We start from the raw sequence: 16,628 nt of genomic DNA on the forward strand, positions 1-16,628 counted from the left end.
GCATTTAATTTTGATGTGATTTCTTTTTTTTAAGTTTTATATCTGGTTCCTCAGAATAGTTTAAGTCTTCCTCATTTCTTTTTAAAAAACTGCCGATTTAGTATTATTTGTGGTTCATGTTGATCCTTGGAGAACAGATCTCTGCAGGTGGCAGCAGCACGGTGTGACCTCCCCTTGTGTTGTTTCCAATGATCTGACTGACACATGCACGGGATAGCCCGCTAAGCTTAGCCTGAACGTGAGTGATGCACAGGACGCGTGTGTGCCATAAAGCTGGTGACATTTACAAAATGAGACACAGGGTGATTGATACGCTATAAAGATGAGAGGGAGTACGGCCTGCAAATCACCTTTTACTGCAGCAATACACACACGGGGGGAAAAACACAGTATGCACTATAGCGTACCCTATCTTTTTTAAGCTGTTGTAAATTCCCTCTGGTTACGCTGATGTAGAATGCAGCAAATGCTTTACAATGTCTATTTTTTTTTTTTACCACACTGTCCTACAGGGTCATTTATAGCATCAACAAAGCATCCTGGTTACTGTGGCAGCACCTCCCACCTGTGAGGTCAGGTAAAGGTCAGCAGTTGTTGTGATCATGATCTGCTTATTGCTGTGGGATTAACTGTGGGTCACACGTTTCCTTTTTACAGTGCCCCCCCCCCCTTTAGCTTTAGTTACATTTCAAATACAAATGTTGATACAAAATATTATCTGATGATTATAGGGCGGTCAAAAATCACTTTTGAGCATTCAAATTAACACGAAATTCATTCGACTGCAACTCACATAGCAATGAGTTAAACAACTGCTTTTTGCAGAGTCGGCAAACAGCTGTAACTTTATTGATAATTGTGACATCTGCGGTGTAGAACTCAAAATGCTGCCACACACACTGCTTATGAGATGCTTCGGTGTTGTTATCGTCCGATCAGGACAGCTTTGCTCACTAGCGTCCCCCAATTTGTCGTGAGTATTAATGAATTAATTGTAATAGACATAAATGGTGGGTTGAAGCAGTTTTTTGGTCTGATGCTTTTTTCAGGTTTATTTCTAAACTACTCGTATCCTATAACATTGCATAGTGGCAATAACAGTCTATCAAAGCACTGTGATTTCAAGAATAAAACACTGCTATAACCACTGATGAAATGCCAAGAGAGCTGGGAATAAGCTCACGATGTACAGAAATCCATTAACAAGGAGAAAATATTAGAGAAGATTTATGTGGTTGTCTTGTAGCAATATTTTGCACCTGATTTAATCCAAGTAAACACGATGGATGGTTGTAATCCCACTGCGCACCAGCGCATGTGGCTGCTTCTTTCAGGAGAGGAGAACAAAACAAAACAAAAAAAACACTTCAGTCAATCAATCATATTAATGTATGAATCAGCAGGGAGCACAGTAACACCAAGAACACGCAGAGCACCTCTTTACATTTGCCCCTTTCTGAGCACATGGCACTAAGACAGAGAGGGAGGGACCCCAAGTTCAGTTAGGAAAACCTTTGGAGAGCTGCCTGACGTATTGTTAGACCGACAGCTTTCAATGATCCCGTTTAAAAATAGACCGTCAGTCCGTGGGTTTTTGCTCGAGCTGTCTGCACAACACGCCAATGAATAAAAGTACTACATATCGGGTCACACTGAGTACTGCTAATATCTAAAATAAGTGATTTAATGAAGGCTGTGTCATTCGTGACATGGCCACGGACAAAATGCTTTATCATGTAAAATAACGTGATTGTAACGCAACTTTGATTAGAAATGTAGTAAAAGTCAAAATAGCCATAAGTAAACCTACTTTGTGTACTTAAGTGAAGTAAAAAAGTACTTGTACTTTGTTAGTTTCGACCCCTGCATACAGTACATTTTTGGCATTGGAACAGAGAATTACGGTTTGAATATTTGAACATTCAAAATTCAAATAAAAAGTCACATTCCTTGATAATAATATATTACAACAGACACACAAAGTGGTTTAGAAATCTTTGTCCTCATTATTTATTATACATGTCTTTAATCCTATTTTTCATCTGTGAGAGTGTGTCTGCAGTTTACAGCACAAATATGAAATAAGTTTATAACATTTCCTTGTTTTTTTATTGCTACTAACTAAAGGGTCAATTAGTTTATAGAAAAACTGATATGTTGGTGATTATGTACAATGAATAGTCAGAAATCAGGTTTTTAAAGGTCTTCTCTCCTATAAGTTAAACTTAAAAAAGACCTGAACATTTTAGATTTCTGCAGAAACTTTGAGGCTCATACATTGACTGATACATTCATGTTACCATCAGCATCACATTCAATAATGTTTGAAATGGTTTGTTTTTTAGTTAGAAACTGATTTAATGCCCAGAGAAAACAGTTTGCTTCTGCAGTACTGGTAGCATTCGGTACTATTTTAGAGCATGTACTCAAACTTACAGTAATAATTTGTTCAGTTCAGGAAAAGTAATCCACCAACATCACAAATGAATGGTTTGGCCTTTGCGTGTCTAGTTGTATTAAAAGATTACAGCTGGAAATATTGTGAGAGAGCAAAGCAGTGATCAATGATCAGCAATTGTATTTGATAAATGCATGGCTCAGACAAGAAATTACAGGAGGTTGGACCTTGAGAAATCTATTTTATGTAATAACTACGAGATAATGAGATAATAAATCATATTCCCATTAAAGAGGTCATAGGTCAACATCTTGATGTGTGATTAATACACATTTGGGTAACTTTTTCCAACCTGGCCTTCATAATTCACTGACACAAATCCATGTAAAGCTGGCACTGAAGTAGAAAGAGAAATGATTTCAAACCATGTGAGGCAAATGCTGCAATGAAATCATGGCTTCGGATTTCTATTAATAATCAAAGTACTGGGGGACATGTAATCTGGCTCACAGTCAAGGGAAAATGTAAAATCTTAGGACGTGAAAAGAATAGAGGACACATGTTGGCACAGATGGGGCAAACCCTGCTTCTCTACCCTCACTTTTTTCTCTTCCTGTCCACGTTTCTTGTCTTTCTTTCTCCCCCTCCACCTCTTCCTGTTATTTTAGTGAGGCTGGCTGAAGAGCAGGACTCATCAGAACAGCCCACGTGCAGCTGACTTCTATTCAGAGCTCTAATGGTTTATGCTGTGTGCAGCTGAGCCCCATACAAAGCCAGAATAACTCCAAGTACAGTTGGTTTCTTTGAAGACACCCAGTTCCGCCACTTGAGCCGTCTGTGCTTTAAACCAGACCCCTTCACCCATCAAGCTTTCCCCCCTTCTGCCCTCCTTTCCCTCCTCTCTCTCCTAACAGATTTCACATCTTACTACTTTGCAGTATTGCAAACCTGATAAATTTGGGAGATTGCAGCAGATGAGAGTCTTATTAAGAAAAAGTACCTCTTTGCTCAACATGTGCTCAGCACAAACACATTTTCTTTGTGAGGATACTTACTGGCATAATGCAGCTTCTAGCCTCTTAGGTTTGGGCATTTTCTGGGTATTAAACTGTTTATTTCGAAATTCCAAAGGTGTGAGTTTCACACTGTCGTAAAACCCAGAGGGTTGATTCTGCTAGACTCGTATGCACTGAAACAAAAGATGATTCATTACTGGCACTATTACTTTTAGTCTGAGGCTTTAATTAGTTAATTATTCAGAGCATTATTCAGTCTGTGTTGATTTGCAACATTTATTTTTCTCTTTATTTTCATACATCATTTATTCAGCCAAAACTCCACAATTGCTTTTAACAGGGCTTGATTTTTATTTATTTATTTGAATTTCCTGATTGTGTTTAGCACTGGTAAGAACATTTAACTACAACCCCAATTCCAAACATTTCATAGAAAATATTAGCTAATTTCGAATGGAAAGATGGGCAGAGGTTTACTAATCTGTGACAAACTGCGCCAAAACATTTGTACATTTTAGAAAACAGTTCCTCAATGTAAAATTGCGAAGACTTTGAAGATTCCACCACCTGCAGTATATATCATCTAAAGATTAGGATAATCAGGAGGAATCTTTTTTTAAGAAAAAAAAAGGGAGAAAGCCGACGGTCAAACTGGATGCATGTGATCTTAGGGGCCTCAGGCAGCACTGCCTTAAAACTGGCCTGATTCTCTACTGGACATCACTGCATGGTCTCAGGAACACATGCAGAAACCACAGAACACAGGTCACTGTTCAATCCACAAATGTAAGTTAAAGCTGTATCATGCAAAGAAGAAGCCATATGTGAACGGAAGCCAGAAACGCTGCTGTGTTCTATGGCCCAGAACTCATTAAAAATGGTCTGAGGCACAATTTTAAATGACTTAAATCATGGAGATCTTGTTAACAGCACACAGTTTAAAAGCCTGCATCTCTGATGGTGTGGAGGTGCATTAGTACCTATGATGTGAGCAGCTTACACATCTGGAAAGACACCGTCAATGCTGAAAAGGACATAGAGGTTTTAGAGCAACATATGCTCCCATCCAGACAACGTCTCTTTCAGGGAAGACCCTGCATATTTCAGCAAGACAATGCTAAACCACATGCTGCATCCATCACAACAGCATGACTTCGCAGGAGAAGAGTCTGGGTGCTGAATTGGCCTGACTGCAGTCCAGACCTTTCACCCATAGAAACCATTTGGTGCATCATAAAACAAAAAATCCGGCAACAAAGGCCCAGAACTGTTGAGCAGCTAGAATCCTGCACCAGACAAGAATGGGACAGCACACCTGTCCTAAAACTCCAGCAACTGGTCTCCTCCAACATCCCAGAGGTTTACAGACAGTTGTTAAAAGAAGAGGGGATGCTACACCATGGTAAACATCACCCTCTTCCAACGTTTTTGAGATATGTTGTTGCCATCTATGTCAAAATGAGCTAGTATTTTCCATGAAATAGTAAAATTTCATCTGATATGTTTATGTTCTATTGTGAATAAAATATGGGTTGATTAGATTTGTTAATCATTGCATTCTGTTATATTTACATTTTAGACATGGTCCCAACATTTTTGGAATTGGGGTTGTATTTACAGGCTGTACAATAGTTGAACTGGGGTTGGTGAGGAGAGGGGTGCACAGGTTTATTATCTTTATGATGTAGTTTGTAAAAGTGAAAAAATTGTCTAGAACAACAACTGTTTTTTTTTTTTTTTTTTTTTCTAATCTTGGTAATGTAAAGCGAAGGTTGGTCAGAAGATGGGTAAAATCTATATGATGCCGCTCGAATAATCTAAAAGTCGGTGTGCTGTATATGAAGAAGCAGTCTGACAGAACAAATTCGCTTCTATTTTAATCGATGCACAGGCTGCAGTACAGCTTGAGGTTTTGGTTACACATGTATAGCACAAAAAAAAAACACAAGTGTATTTTTAAACGTACCGTCTGCTTTTTTCTTCCATCGCATACACATAACTACTGTGTATCTGGCTCTGAACGTTACCACAGCACACTTGACGTGTACACAGTTTTGTGCCTGCACTAAAGCTAGTACTACGTCTCAGTGTGCACTATTCAATTCAATTCAGCTTTATTTATGTAGCGCCAATTCACAACAAAGTCATGTCAAGGCACTTTACAGAATAAAGTCAAGAGTATAAAGATGTGTAGAGAAAACCCAACTATTCCCCCTTGAACAAGACCTAGGCAACAGTGGAGAGGAAAACTCCCTTTAACGGAAGAAACCTCCGGCAGAACCAGGCTCAGGGTGGACGGCCATCTGCCTTGACCAGCTGGGGTGAGTGGAAAGTGAAGAGAGAAAAGAAAAGAAGAACAAAACATCGGGCAGGTTGGTAGGACCAGTAGCTGCACACTGGAAAACACACAGCAAGAAGGGACAGACAGAGGGAGACAGAGAAGGACAAAGACAACTACGGGAGAAAACAGAGTTAATGTCATACAGTGGTGACAATTGTGGGGTGAGAAGAGAGGAGAGAGTGACAGGAGGGGGGTGGGTCCCCCAGCAGTCTAAGCCCATAGCAGCATAACTATAACTAACTATAAGGTTTATTAAAGAGGAAGGTTTTAAGTATAGACTTAAAAGTAGTGAGGGTGTCTGCTTCACGAAACTGGGGGCTGGTTCCACAGGAGAGGAGCTTGATAGCTAAAGGCTCTACCTCCCATTCTACCTTTGGAAATTATGCGAACCACAAGTAGGCCTGCATTCTGAGAGGGAAGTGGACTACTGTGATGATATGGTGCTATGAGGTCTTCTATATATGATGGAGCCTGACCATTCAGAGCTTTATATGTAAGAAGCAGGGTTTTAAATTCTATTCTAGATTTAATGGGACTAGAATATATGGTTTAACTAGCCATTGAATGATGAAACGAACAAACATTTTATTAACACTTTCATCTGTAAATATGTCAATAAATACATTTTTAACATGGGTAAATGTTGAAGATTCCTTTTATAACTTCCCACAGACCAAGTAAAATCTTCAGTTATCATGTATTGGGTGACCACCATTCTAAAACGTTGAGAGTTTCAGTTTACTAAGCACACAGTGCAAAACTTTATCATATTTGAGAAGCAAAGAGCAGCAAATACATTTTGTTTTGCTAAAAATTTAAAGTCAACAAAGCTACCAATTATTTTCAGTCTAGTAAATATGTTTTGGCCTAGAGTTATGTGCCACAACTATATCAGGTCCACCTTTGCCACCAAAGTACATTTAAGTCTGTGCCTTATAATGAACAAGCTCTTTGACTTTTAACAGGCCAAAAAAGGCCCTTAGCCAGGAAAACTGGTTCCAGAGCGGCATCAATACTTTGCTGTTGTAGAGCCAAGAACCAGCTGCATCATGGGCTGGAACAGGGATTATTGTGTCCCACAAGGTCAAATGAACTGTGTGGCCTCCATTTAAAAAAAAAAAAAAAAAAAAAAAAAAGCCAGTGTTAGTGTAGTTCCTAACCAATCCAAAAAAGAAAAAAAGTCTATGTTGTAGTTGGAGCTGGCTGGAATATTGATTATAAAGGTATATTGATACCTTTTCAGTGGAGATGCAGAATGAGACAGTATCAGTTTATCTATCATGAGTTTAGCAAACTGTGAGTTTTCACTAAACCAAATCGTAAGTCGCCTTAATTCTTACACCCCTAGTGACCCATCCATCCAATTTCTTTTGTAACTGCTTATAGTCTTCAGCGTTTCGGGGGGCTGGGGCCTATTGCCGTGGGAGACTGGGTGAACCCTGGACAGGCCTCCAGGCCAATCCAGAGAGACATACACAGACAGAGAAACTCACACCTACAGGCAATTAAGAGTCCACAAATAACCTAATATACATGTCTCTGGACTGTGGGAGGAAACCAGAGTACGTGGAGAAAACCCATGCAAACACGGGGGGGGAACATGGAAACTCCGCACAGAAAGCCGCAGATGTGAACCCATGACCTTCTAGCTGTGCTAAACACTCCACCACCGTGCTGCCTACTGCTAGTAATATCTACTGCTTCTGGATAAAATTCAAATGCTTGTTATAATTAAGTGAGTAGCCAAACTCAAAAGCTTCATAAATCATAGAAAACTGCAAATAAAATGTTGCTCATGGAAAGGAAATGATTAGTTTTACCTCTAATCACAAATGGTGCAGTGCTTCGTTTGAGACAGCCGCTGAATTTTAGTAAGACACGACAATGCTCTGGCACTGCAGCTGACTGTTGCTGTTTTTGATGAAGTGTCACCTGTTTGATTTATGTCCAAGTGTTTCTCCTAGAATACACTCTCGCTGTCTTTTCCAGTAAATGGAATAATCATTCAGCTCTGCTAACACTGCTTGGTTGGAATCTCTGATTCCCCAAAATGACAAACTTTTTAGCCATGTAAAAGGTTAAGTGTTCTGTTTTTTTTTTTATTGAAATGGGATGTAATTAATTTCTGACAAAGGAGCATTTGCACTAGCTGAATGTGCATTAAATACTATATTGACGGGAAATAAAAATCTTTGTTTAACTGTTTGATATTTCAAAATAAGGGGATGCAAACTTTTGCAACCAACACTATTACAAAATAACATACCTACTGGTCCACATGTCATGCCTAAGTCCTCCTGTTCCTCCTCGTCGTTTTAGCTGTTTACTATCATGAAGCATGTAATAGAAATAGCATATTTTTGCCCATCACACGTCATTTTGCCTGCGTTTTCTCCATCCTGTATTCATTTGTCCCAGCTCCTCCAGGGCCTCTTGTTCATTATTGTACAGAGCACAGCCTCGAGCAAGGCCTGACATTTGTGCTGTGAATGTGGAGGAGACTGAGATTAAGTGACTGGACTAGAGCACAGAGGGTGATAACACACCAGAGGAGGACTTGACTGCATTACTAATGAGAGCTCTTTGACCCAGTGTACCTGCTCCAACAAAGTTTAGGCTGAAACATTTTCCTGCTGGAGTTTCAGTTGGATTTCACATAGATTTTTACATTTGGCTCTAAGTGCTGACGTCCAGAAATGGACAAATTCATTCTTTGTAGCTGGTGTTATCTTTCAGGTGGAGAGGTAGATTTCCCCAAAGAGCCTGGCTCTTCACAGTCCAGAGGCTTTAGAAAAAGCTCAAAGAAAGCCGTCGTCTTTGTCCTTTTTTTTTCCTTTTCACTCACTGTGTGTGTGCCTACATTTCAAATCCTATAGAGTGGACTGACCATTGCGTGGAAAAACCTCATAATGCTCTATTTCAATCAACTATTTTAAAGTCTTGTTTATTTCCTTATGGCAAGAGGAGGCTTAAACATTTATACATAAATTCAAATAAAAGAACTGGTCTCGAGCCCTCTGTCACTTTGCTACTTTAACCAGACTGAATAAGCTTTTTTTGCACTAAATCTGTTACCTGCACTGATGTACACTTCACTGGTTTGCACTCCATCTGCATTGTGCCTTGCGCTACTTGTTTACTAGTATTACTCTTCAGTGCCCTTATTGTATAGCTGTATTTTATATTTTTATATTTATATTTGATCTAGATTTTTGGCTCCACTGTTAGTATTATCTGTACGCACCATGGATCCGAGAGAAACACAGTTTCACTTCCCTGTATGTATGTATGTATGTATGTATGTATGTATGTATGTGCGGTACATGTGGAAGAACTGACAATAAAACTTGACTTGACTTGAATCTAGTGGAGGCAAATATGGCTCTGTCATCATTTGCATTAAATGTCTAACTGAATGGATTTCGGTGTTATACATATTGTAGGAAGTGACTCACCTTTTTGGAAATGTCCACTCTGCATTTAGAAGACTAGATGTCTCTTATATGTCATTATCCTGCAGCTGAGAAACCACTTTTCCATACAAAACTGTTCACTCCATGCGTATACTCACCCTAGACCATCCATACCACGCCTGAGCATGTTTGACCCCAAAGGTTCTGTTAGTTTGACTAGTGTGATTGCTTTGTTCCATGCACTGTGCTGCTTGTAGACGTAGGCTTTTAGTGTGCTTCGTTTTCTCAAGTAAAATCCAATCTCCTCTCTGCAGGAAAGTAGTTTCCAGCCAACTTGACTTTTTTTTTGTGTTCTGACTATATGTTGGAACTACAGTAATTTCTCCTTAGGTCAACTCCAGGTAGCCAGAGGTTAATTTGGTGTCCCGGAAAAGTTATGTTGTATCAGATGTATTTTACGTACCAGAGTCCTCCCAGCTTTCTTTGGCTCATGCTTATTTGGACTTTTAGTCTCACTAACTATTCTCTCTAAAAACATTTCTTTGCCACTTTATTTATTTTTATTTATACAGGTTGGGCTCATTGAGACACAAGGTGTCATTTTCAAGGATGACCTGTCTCAGCAAAAACATTGCAATCAATAAGTCCATACAGATACATTACATATGCATACATTTCTGTGATATCGAAAGGGCATATATATAAAACATCCTTAAAGATAAAAATGACAAACAAATCATTACACATGTAGTCTCCAGTCCTTTCAGTGAACATTTGAATTGCCAATGTGAGACCAAACTGGCCAGTTTCAGATCCTGATGAAGCTTTTTCCAGGCAATGGGGCCGGAGTATGAGAGAAGGAACTGAAGGAACGATGAAAGTAATATAAGCACTGGACCAAAGGCCGTGATGATAATGTTTGCGAGTCATGTAACATGACAAATATGATGGTACCAGGTGAAGAATGGGTTTATAAATGAATTGAACTTTACCATGATGGCTAACAGTAGATTGTTCTGAAGAATGTGTCTGCCCACTAAACCGGTGACCCAGTGGCCTGTGTTTGTTTCTGTGTGTTGGTGCTGGAGAGCACAGCAAACACTGCAAACCCCTCGGTCAAAGCGACAGTTTACTCAGCACCACTGCTCATAGTGTTTATTTCTGTGTTTGATCTATGTTTATATCGCATGTGTGTTGAAGTGTCTGTGTTTGCGTGTGTGTCTGCCGCATATTTGGGCACGGTGCTGTTCTACCTCACCCTTCTGACGCTAAGCAGCTTTAGCTTGATCACCATCTGTTCAGCCAGCCTGTGTTTGTGCACAAAGGCTGCCTCGCACTCCTCACCCACTCAGGCACACACACATGTGAACAGCACAGCTTGTGTTCAAACCCCAGCCAGTCAGTCTGCTGCAGCCAGAGGTGCTGTTTTGTTTAGCTGTGAAATGGGAGCATTCACATTACCACTTATGTTGTAATTTTCCGAGATGGGTAATTCAGTGCAGGTACTGTGTGTGTGTGTGTGTGTGTGTGTGTGTGTGTGTGTGTGTGTGTGTGTGTGTGTGTGTGTGTGTGTGTGTGTGTGTGTGTGTGTGTGTGTGTGTGTGTGTGTGTGTGTGTGTGTGTGTGTGTGTGTGTGTGTGTGTGTGTGTGTGTGTGTGTGTGTGTGTGTGTGTGTTGGAGGATGCTCTGCTGGTGAACTCAGCTGACTGCTGGTTTACACATAGTATAGAGATGAGAGGGCAGAAGAGATGGAAAAACTGCAGAATCATATGGAGGTGAAAGAGTAGTAAACTCACAGTGACATCATTTCTTCTCTCAGCTCCACTTCACAGGCTCATGCAGTGAAACCATCACTGTGGTTTCTGAATACGTGTGATTTGGGTCATCTTGACATATGTGCTCATCCAAGCTGGAGTTGGGAGCATTGTAACCAAGGTAACAGACAGCAGATGTCTAGAGCTGGGTAACGGATCACAAACCATCAGGCCCAGAAAAGTAGCTTTGAATTTATGATCAAATTCCAAATATTCGCTGTAAATCATTCTTGTCAACCTGTTCTTTGATATTTCCTGAAATAAAATATCCATTCTCAAATGTATTTATGATAAGTTTATTACAGCCTGCTTATGTTAGATAGATACTGTAAAACAGTACATGGGGATGGATTTTGTTAATTATTTTTAAGCAATTAAAAATATTGTGCTAAGCTTGATCCTAAATTTGACCAGGATTCCACCTGGGAACACATTTAATTAAGATCCTCACCATTAGCAGATTCTAGGTTTCTCCCTTTATTTTCAAATAAAGGGAGAAAAGGTGCTGTTTACCCAATCAGCTGTTAGACTAGATTAGTTTGGCGATTGGCATCTGAAACACATACCAATCACACTCACTGTTGATCGGCATGTCATTCCTGCTGCCTGCTTACCTTTCAGCTTGAGTTTCAGCCACCTCTCCTTAGGTTTCCTTTCCTGCTCACTGTTGTTTTTACATTCTTTCTGAAATGTTGCCCAGCTTCCTTTTTTGTTGTTTCAGTTTAAGGTGGTTCACAAAAACACCCGGAACATTTACGTCACATTTGGAACAAAGTGGCTTTTAATTTGTCCCAACTCCTCTCAATAACAGTGACCATCACTGTTTTACTTTAAATGCGTAACTTTGGTCATATCTATTGTAAATTTCTGTAGCAAGCATTTTGGAATGAAGAAACCTGTGACACCTCGGAGCTGTTTGTCTGGCTGATCCTTATTTATTATTATTTTTTAATCGTTTTATGGCACAGGCAAATAAGCTAATGGAGTTTTCAGACTGACAGACATTGTGGAGAATGGCCAGAGTTACCCTTCAAAGTAGTCATCATCACTGGAGCGGCTTAAAGACGTGCACTGTACCAGAGATAATGTCCATACCATAAATCAGGTATCAGTTTAGTGCCAAATTCAATCCAAATCATATCCTGTCATCTATCATCTTATTTTGTTGCTGCACTTTTAACAAACAAATAAGTAGTTGGCTAAATAGAGATATACTTTATTTTTATGAATGTGTTTTAGTCACTCCCACTTTTTATTAAAATATATTTTTTACATATGAATCAGTCGCATGCAGTGTTTCCCTGCATTTTTCTCAGAGCATGCTGGGGTGGGTTTCAGGTACTGTACAAAATAGGTAGATGGGCTTTTGTACCAGTTGATGCCAGTTTGTGTCTTTTCTACTTCCTGCTGGTAAAAGCTTGTATTCCCAACACATCCACTCTCTTTCTCACACGTGCATTTCTTCCACAGTCTGTGCAGGTCAGTCAAAGCCCATTACCCCAGTGAGTGTGAGTGTGAGTGTGCTGCAGTCGCAGAGCGGTATCTTTCTACTGTACTGCACCGTAACCCTGACTTCCTGACTTGTTAATTCTAACCCGCAACCCCTTGAGTGGTAGACCTCTGTTTATCCCATTGACTGAACGGGTTGATGCACTAACACCACAGGAGGGATGATTCAGTGTGTGAACTCTCCAACCTTAGCAATGAGGACCAAAGCTTCTCTACATTCATTGATATGCTGCTACATGGAGGGAACAAGCATAACCTACGCTCAGCCACTGAATACTCTTGTTCTGTTCTTATGCCTCTTGGCTCAGCACTTTACATAACATTTGAAAGTGTAGTAAGTACAAGAGGGACCTGTAGAAAGGTTAGCAGGAAAGCTAGTAGTCTTTTAACTTTATTTACTTTGGTTTCAGCCAAAGATGAGCAATAATTCCAAATTATTTCAACTTCTTTCTGATTTGAGTTGATTTCAGATGTGAAAAGCAGTAAATACGTCCCACGCAGCAAACCGACATTAACATGTTAATGCACTTGCATGGATCGGAGGGAAGAATACAAGCTGCTGAAATTTCTCAAATATGAGCCAATTCAGGATCTAAATGTGATTGTCTCACATAAATAAGGAGCCCTATATGCAGAGCAGGAACACCAACATCAAAATGCTCGACTGATGTTAAATGTTGTGGTTTTTCCTCTTGTGTTATTCAGGGGTCCGTTCAGTGTGGTCAGGAGATGTATCAACAGAGAGACTGGGCAGCAGTTTGCTGTCAAAATTGTGGATGTGGCCCAGTTCACCTCCAGTCCAGGACTCAGCACGGAGGGTAAGAAACTACACTCTCTGTGTTTTTGCTACTCACACAAAGTTAAAAAAAAAAAGTTTTAATTGTTTGTATTTTTTATTCATTCCACCATTTTAGAGAGTTGGTAAAATGCTTGTCCTTGTTTATGTTTGAGTGCTACTCTGAGCACACTCGATCTTTTCCACCGCCCTACTTTTCAGCCACTCTTTTGTTCCCAATTACGCTTGAGTTTCACATTTCACTCAGAGGTTGTTTCTGCCTTTACCTCTGCAGTGTTTCCCCTACGTTGGTACAAGCATGGCGGCCTGTCATGCCGGTGAGAAGGGATTTTCTCTGCCTGTCCTACCTCCACTTCAGTCCCTTTTTTTACTTAAAGACTGAGAACCAGCCATTGTAAAGTCCTGAAACGCTCCATTTAATTGTCCCTTTCTCACCAGCTCGGTGAGAGCGAGAGCAGCAGTAGAGAGACACAGTGACTGAGTGAAGAGAGGGAGCAGTGTTAGCGACAACACATACGTAAATCAGAGAATATCAAAGTCTTTTCTGATCGTTTCACAGTGGTTACTTTCTAAAACACAAACACACATGGTCACACCTCCATACAACCCTGCAGGAAGGAATGTGTATGAACACAACTGAAGTGCACATTTCTCTTGTCTGCTCCTCTGTGGCCTCTTTGCTCTGCAGCTGTGTGTGTGTGTGTGTGTGTGTGTGTGTGTGCGTGTGTGTGCAAATGGCTGAATGAGAAGCAGTGTGAAGCGCTTTGGGTATCAATCGGTGAAAAAGGGCTATATAAGTGCAGACCATTTACCCATTGTAAGTTCCAGTTTTAAATAGCAAGGTGTGAAACTTATCTTTAGTGTAATTCAGTTTTTTAAAAAAAGTAATATATATATGAAAATAGAATGGTTAAACATTGTCTTTCATAACTGGCAGAGTTGGCAGGAATATTGTGTTGTATATGTTATCGGCACAAACATCCTGTTAGAAGAGGAACACCCCAGAAATGTCTTTTAGCGTGCAATAAATGCATCTTATAAATATTATTATTATTATTACTTGACCCTTGGCAACCAAAGGTGCTGCATGAGAACTAAATACCCCAGACACCGCAGAACCTACCATGGCTGAAAATGTTCCAAAGGGGAAACACTGCTCTGTCCACTTTGAAATTGCAGTACAATGGAAATTGGCTGACAGGCTCAATCTCAGACAGTGTATGGACTTCATGAAAGGAGCCAGTTGAGTTGCTTTGGGCATCTGATCAGAATCCTCCTGGGTGCCTTTCTATCGGAGGTTTTTCCAGGTACATCAAATTAAGAGGGGACCCAGGGCGAACTAGAACACGCTGGAGAGATTATATTTCTTCCTTGACCTGGGAACCTCTCTGAATTCTGCCAGAAGAGTTTAAAAACGCTGCTGGGGAGACGGGCTGGACTAACGTAAAGCTGCTGCTGTGACCTGGCTTGAGACAAGCATCAGATTATTAATGAGTCAGACTATTATTTATATTATTGACGTTGTTGTTGTTGTTTATTATCATGTATATTACTTTTATCTGAGGTGTTTACTAGCTTATTTATTACAGAAAGTACAACCAAGTGCATAACAAACTTTACTATTAATGATAGAATATTTATATGTATACTGAGTAAAAACAAGTGGACAAAAGACTTTATAACAGCTAGGGAGTAAAATAAAATATTCACTAGTGATAAGCAGATGCAGTAAATGTACAAATGAAAGAAAATGTAGTAACACATTTATATATTTACTAAAATATGTACATACTCTTAAGATAATTTAACATGTGTGGTAGCTAAAAAAAACACCAATACTTTTCAAACTCAACCTTAAATTTTTTTTTTTAGAGTTTGAATATCATCCAGACAAATTAGGCAGAGGTCTTATCATATCTCTTGCTGGCTGAAAGAGCAGTGGAGAAAGAGATGGAGAGAAAAAGAGGAAAGTGCCGATTGAATTACAGATATTTGCAGGGTGGGGTGATTGGTGACTCGACAGAAGCCATTACATGAGCAGAGAAGGCTGAGGAGAGACTGAAAGGGATGTCAGTGTCCGTTGGAGAGAGAGAAAACACAGTGACAAAGGTTGCACTGAGCATTTTACATCTACACTTAATAGCTAATTCATTAGTTACATCTGTACAATCATGCATATTAAAACAGCAGCTCGGTCATGAATTCTTCTTTTACAAGCATCAAACTGTCAGAAAGGTCAACATTCAAATGTTATTATTGACATCACAGTGGGTGCAGAGTTGTACCGGTGTGCATTTTAGTAAGATGTTTTTTAGTGCAATGGCCCCTTTTATTAATTTTAAATAGGATGGCAAAAGCATTAGAGACCAAGGGTTATTAACATGCAGGGTGAAGATGAGCAGTAAAGGCTTTGTTTGCTCATCTTACCAAGGTGGTGAGGCATTCAGTGACCCCACAGAACATAGGTCAGGAGGTCACTGCAGTCATTCTATAAGTCTTTTGATTTAGAAGTCATCTGCAGAAAAGCCCTTTTTTATTATGTTGTGCAGTAAATGGTGCAGAGATAACAACAATTCTTCAGTGGTCTTTTTTTTTTTTTTTTACCCCACTATTTTGGTCCAGCTCTTGCCGTCGAGGAGGCTGCTGTGAAAGGAGACTGGCAACTTCAAAACTAGCAGCTTAATGGACAAACTGTTCCATAACGCTCGGCTTTAATTTTGCCTGGATTCCGATTCTTTAAAAAAATGCCCCACCAGGCAAACTTTTACCCCTCGTAGTTTGCCTGCTCGTATCCTTCCTCTCCACCGGCTGCTGTTCTGACTCCGTTTTCAGCAGACAACAGAAGCTTTCAGCGAAATCTTGATTAAACGTTCTCTCCGTAGAAACAGGATATTTTGTCATCTCTTATTTTATATTTCTGTCTCCTCTCTTAAAAAGTAGTGATTAAAGTCTGGCTGGATGGATCACAGAAAACTCCTAAATGAAAGTTTTTCATTGTAGCTTGTCTAACGCTGCACCGGCACCATTTCTCTTCATAGCTAGTGTTTATGCTCACTGTTTTCTGTGGCGCGTACACGCACGCACACACACACTCTCTTCAGTCGCTTATATCCAATCGCAGCTCCATCTCTGTGGTATTTAGGAATCTATCAAACTGTGTGCTCCCTCTAGAGGCCAGCCAGCTGTTCTCACAGTTTTTTTTTTTTTTTTGTCGCCTGTAGAAAGCAGTGCAGTCTCATGTGAGCATGCACCTCTAACACAGCAACACAGTAATCAAGCAGTCACGCACAGAGCTTAGACCAAGGGAAGTGGGTCAAATGGTTCGTGTCTTGGCATTGGAT

The 16,628-nt window shown here is 40.0% G+C and overlaps 1 protein-coding gene across 17 annotated transcripts in view; it reads left to right on the forward strand.

Annotated features, from left to right (window-relative positions):
* The window catches only part of caska (calcium/calmodulin-dependent serine protein kinase a), a 115,533-nt gene that overhangs the window by 35,581 nt on the left and 63,324 nt on the right, over positions 1-16,628 (forward strand). For all 17 annotated transcript variants that reach the window (XM_067514976.1, XM_067514975.1, XM_067514988.1 and 14 more), the window contains exon 2: positions 13,197-13,309. In XM_067514976.1, the coding sequence (XP_067371077.1) occupies positions 13,197-13,309 (113 nt within the window). The remainder of the gene's footprint in view (positions 1-13,196; positions 13,310-16,628) is intronic.

This window comes from Channa argus, chromosome 9 (assembly GCF_033026475.1).
Source record: "Channa argus isolate prfri chromosome 9, Channa argus male v1.0, whole genome shotgun sequence".
NCBI lineage: Eukaryota > Metazoa > Chordata > Actinopteri > Anabantiformes > Channidae > Channa > Channa argus.